We start from the raw sequence: 3,535 nt of genomic DNA, 5'->3' as shown, positions 1-3,535 counted from the left end.
CGGATGACCCCCTGGGTTCTCGAGACAAGAAACAACAATAAACCAACAACCAACCGACCCCAATTTTATGATTTCCCTCTGTTTAAACACCGGTTTTCTCATATGTTTTGAGGACCTCAAGAAGGGTTTTCACTTTAGCTGCTTGCAAAACGCTTTGTCGTTTTTCAATGTTTTGGTGGGGATCTGTGCTCTTCTGTGACAGTAGCTGTTACTATTTTATGAGCGTATTTGTTATCCTTTGTTCCAGCTGTCCATTTTACGCTCGCTACGCCAAGGTACGCGCTATAACCCCGTCATGCTGATGGCTCCAAACATACGTCCCGTGCAGTCTTTGAACCAACGTACACCCAGGACCAACATCAACTTTGTGAGTCCTGTCCGGATGGTCACAGCTTTTTTTGGTTTATTCGGTTGTTAGTTGTCAGCTTAAAAAAAAAGTCCATAAGTTTCCAACAGACCGTGTTACTTTACTAAGGGGAGGCAAACTGAGTTTGATGAATGTATTAATTCAACAGCAGTTGCGTCCCTTCCTTTCTGCCGACTTTCTCGATACAGAATATTGAAGCGTTGTTGTTGTTGTCGTTCTTGTTCTTGTTTCTTGTTCTTGTTCTTGTTCTTGTTTCTTGTTCTTATTGTTGTTTACCGATAGAGAACTTGTTTGTGAGATATTGGCTCATTCCTTCAATCATTCATTTGTTCATTTCTTCAATCATTCATTTGTCCGCTCGGGCTGGTTTTGCAATATTTTAAATGCAAATGCTTCGCTACCACAGCGAACATTTTAATTTTCTTATGTTATTTCACCTGACAGACAGTTAATCGATCTATCAATGAATCCTTCGTATCTGTTTTATGTTGCAGAGGGAAAGAACGTGCACAATGTCACAAAATATGTACTATCAAGGTAATGCCTTCTGTGTGCATGTCAGTGATGTGTGTGTGTGTGTGTGTGTGTGTGTGTGTGTGTGTGTATGTTTGTCTTTGTGTGTGTGTGTGTGTGTGAGTCTGTGTGCGTGCGTGCGTGCGTGCGTGCGTCAGTGCGTGCGTGCGTGCGTGCGTGCGCCTGTCTATGTATCTGTGTGTCTGTATGTCTGTGTGTGTGTCTGTCTGTCTGTCTGACTGACTGCCTCCCTGCCTACCTGTCCCGATCTGTGTCTCTGTGTCTCGGTCTTTCTGTCTCCCTGTCTCTGTGTGTTTATACTCGTGTGCGTGAGTGTGTGCGCGTGTTCTGTAGCCTTTTCTTTATTTCTGTGAACATGAGCGACCTTTATCCTTGCATGAATTAACAAAATGTTACACATGTACAAAAAACACAGCAAGTGAACAACACACCAAAAGCAAGGAGACACGTACTGAGCTTGGGTTAGACAAAACCGACCTGTCCAGACTAGGGCTAGTAATCTTGCAATTTAACACATATCAAATGTTAACACCTTGGCTGGTTTCAATCTGTGATATTTATTCAGTAAAAACAAAAAAACAAAAATCGCACAATTCACAAAAAGCATTCAGGCGCCTGATTTTTGGTATGTGTATCGGTGGAAGGCGCCTTTTACCCCCATGTAAACGCTTGAATGGTTATTTGGTGGCTGACATAATCGCGTACATAAGAAGAATAGCGGCACGGTCAAACCTGCTCGGGCTTTGCGACCACCTCTCGATCACGACCAACTGCCTATTCAGACCAGCCTTAAACAAATCTCCCACGAAAGTGTTTTGTTTTTATATAAGCCACTCTTCATAACGACCTTCTGTTTACAAGAACCACTTGAAGTTGGCCCCTTGAGTGGTCGTAACAGACAGGTTCGAGTTTAATTCACTTTTACATAATGACCACGTGGATATTATCAATATCAATCAATCAATATGAGGCTTATATTGCGCGTATTCCGTGGGTACAGTTCTAAGCGCAGGGATTTTTTTTTTAATGCAATTTATATCGCGCACATATTCAAGGCGCAGGGATTTATTTATGCCGTGTGAGATGGAATTTTTTTTACACAATACATCACGCATTCACATCGGCCAGCAGATCGCAGCCATTTCGGCGCATATCCTACTTTTCACGGCCTATTATTCCAAGTCACACGGGTATTTTGGTGGACATTTTTATCTATGCCTATACAATTTTGCCAGGAAAGACCCTTTTGTCAATCGTGGGATCTTTAACGTGCACACCCCAATGTAGTGTACACGAAGGGACCTCGGTTTTTCGTCTCATCCGAAAGACCAGCACTTGAACCCACCACCAAGGTTAGAAAAGGGGGGAGAAAATTGCTAACGCCCTGACCCAGGGTCGAACTCGCAACCTCTCGCTTCCGAGCGCAAGTGCGTTACCACTCGGCCACCCAGTCCATACATTTGGCACCGTACAGTCGAACTTGTCTATAACGACCCCCTAAAAGACCAACGAAAAGTTGTCTTTATAGACAGAAGGTCGTTATTAAAAGGGACCAACCAAAAGAGGTCTTTATAGTCAGGTGGTCGCTCTAGGAATGTGAATTATACAGGGGAAAAAACACCTCGTTGGGGATTCTTTGTGGTGGTCGTAATTGGCAGGTGGTCGTTAGTGAGGGGTGGTCGTTATTGACATGTTTGGCTGTATTATGTGTTGTGTTGTGTTACAGTGAATGACCAGGTGTCAGCCCGCGACATTCGGTGATGGTCCCTGCCTCTGTCTCCTGTACTCATCTCGCCAGTCCTCAACTTGGTATGTTACATTTATTGACGTATGGTGCCTTGGGCAATTCTTGGTTAAAGAGAGGATTGAGAAGTAAAGGAAGGAAAGAACATTCAGAGAGTGAGTGAGAGAGAGAGAGAGAGAGAGAGAGAGAGAGAGAGAGAGAGAGAGATGATGATGATGATGATGATGATGATGATGGAACTTTAATGTAGTACACATTTCTAGTAAATGATAAACAGGTAGAAGAAACGGTCCAAAAAGGAGAGTCAAAGAGAGAGAGAGAGAGAGAGAGAGAGAGAGAGAGAGAGAGAGAGAGAGAGAGAGAGAGAGGAGAGAGAGGGAGAGAGAGATAGGAAAGAGAGAGAAAGAGAGCTAGAGAAAGAGAATCATGTACCGAGAGTGAAGTGTAAAAATAGTTTGTTCCTCTAAGCGTGTCCTGCGTGTATGCATGCGTGCCTTTAAATTTGTATGACTTGACTTTTTATTTATTTTCTTCTTTTGGTAATAATCTGCAGGCAAGAGTTTAGTTTGTTACTCTATGTATGGCCTGCGTGCGTGCATTCGTGCCTTTTAAACATTTTGACTTTGACTTTTTATTTATTTTCTTCTGTTGGTAAATTGCAGGCGAGAGTTTACGAGGCAGCAATCAACCACCAGGTGCCGTACAGCCTTTCACAGCAAAGTCTTGCCACACTCTGTGAAGGAAAGACAGGGATGCTGACAGAATGCATACCAAGAAGGGAGAGCAGCATTATTGTTACAGGGGACAAGTGTTGTCCAGGTGTCTGTTTTGAGCGGCATTTTCGGTGCAAAACTGTGGTAAGTATTTGAAGGGGGTGCGGGTAGTGGACA

At 43.5% G+C, this 3,535-nt stretch overlaps 1 protein-coding gene across 1 annotated transcript in view; it reads left to right on the top strand.

Moving 5' to 3' along the window:
- LOC138969625 (carbonic anhydrase-related protein 10-like) overlaps positions 1 to 2,662 on the top strand; it is a 52,609-nt gene extending 49,947 nt beyond the window's left edge. Inside the window, exons 8-10 of the mRNA XM_070342484.1 lie at positions 248 to 367; positions 862 to 904; positions 2,628 to 2,662. Of these exons, the coding sequence (XP_070198585.1) occupies positions 248 to 367; positions 862 to 904; positions 2,628 to 2,662 (198 nt within the window). The remainder of the gene's footprint in view (positions 1 to 247; positions 368 to 861; positions 905 to 2,627) is intronic.
- Positions 2,663 to 3,535: the final 873 nt, after the last annotated feature.

Source organism: Littorina saxatilis, linkage group LG6 (genome assembly GCF_037325665.1).
Source record: "Littorina saxatilis isolate snail1 linkage group LG6, US_GU_Lsax_2.0, whole genome shotgun sequence".
Taxonomy (NCBI): domain Eukaryota; kingdom Metazoa; phylum Mollusca; class Gastropoda; order Littorinimorpha; family Littorinidae; genus Littorina; species Littorina saxatilis.
This window is presented reverse-complemented; position numbering and strand designations above follow the sequence as displayed.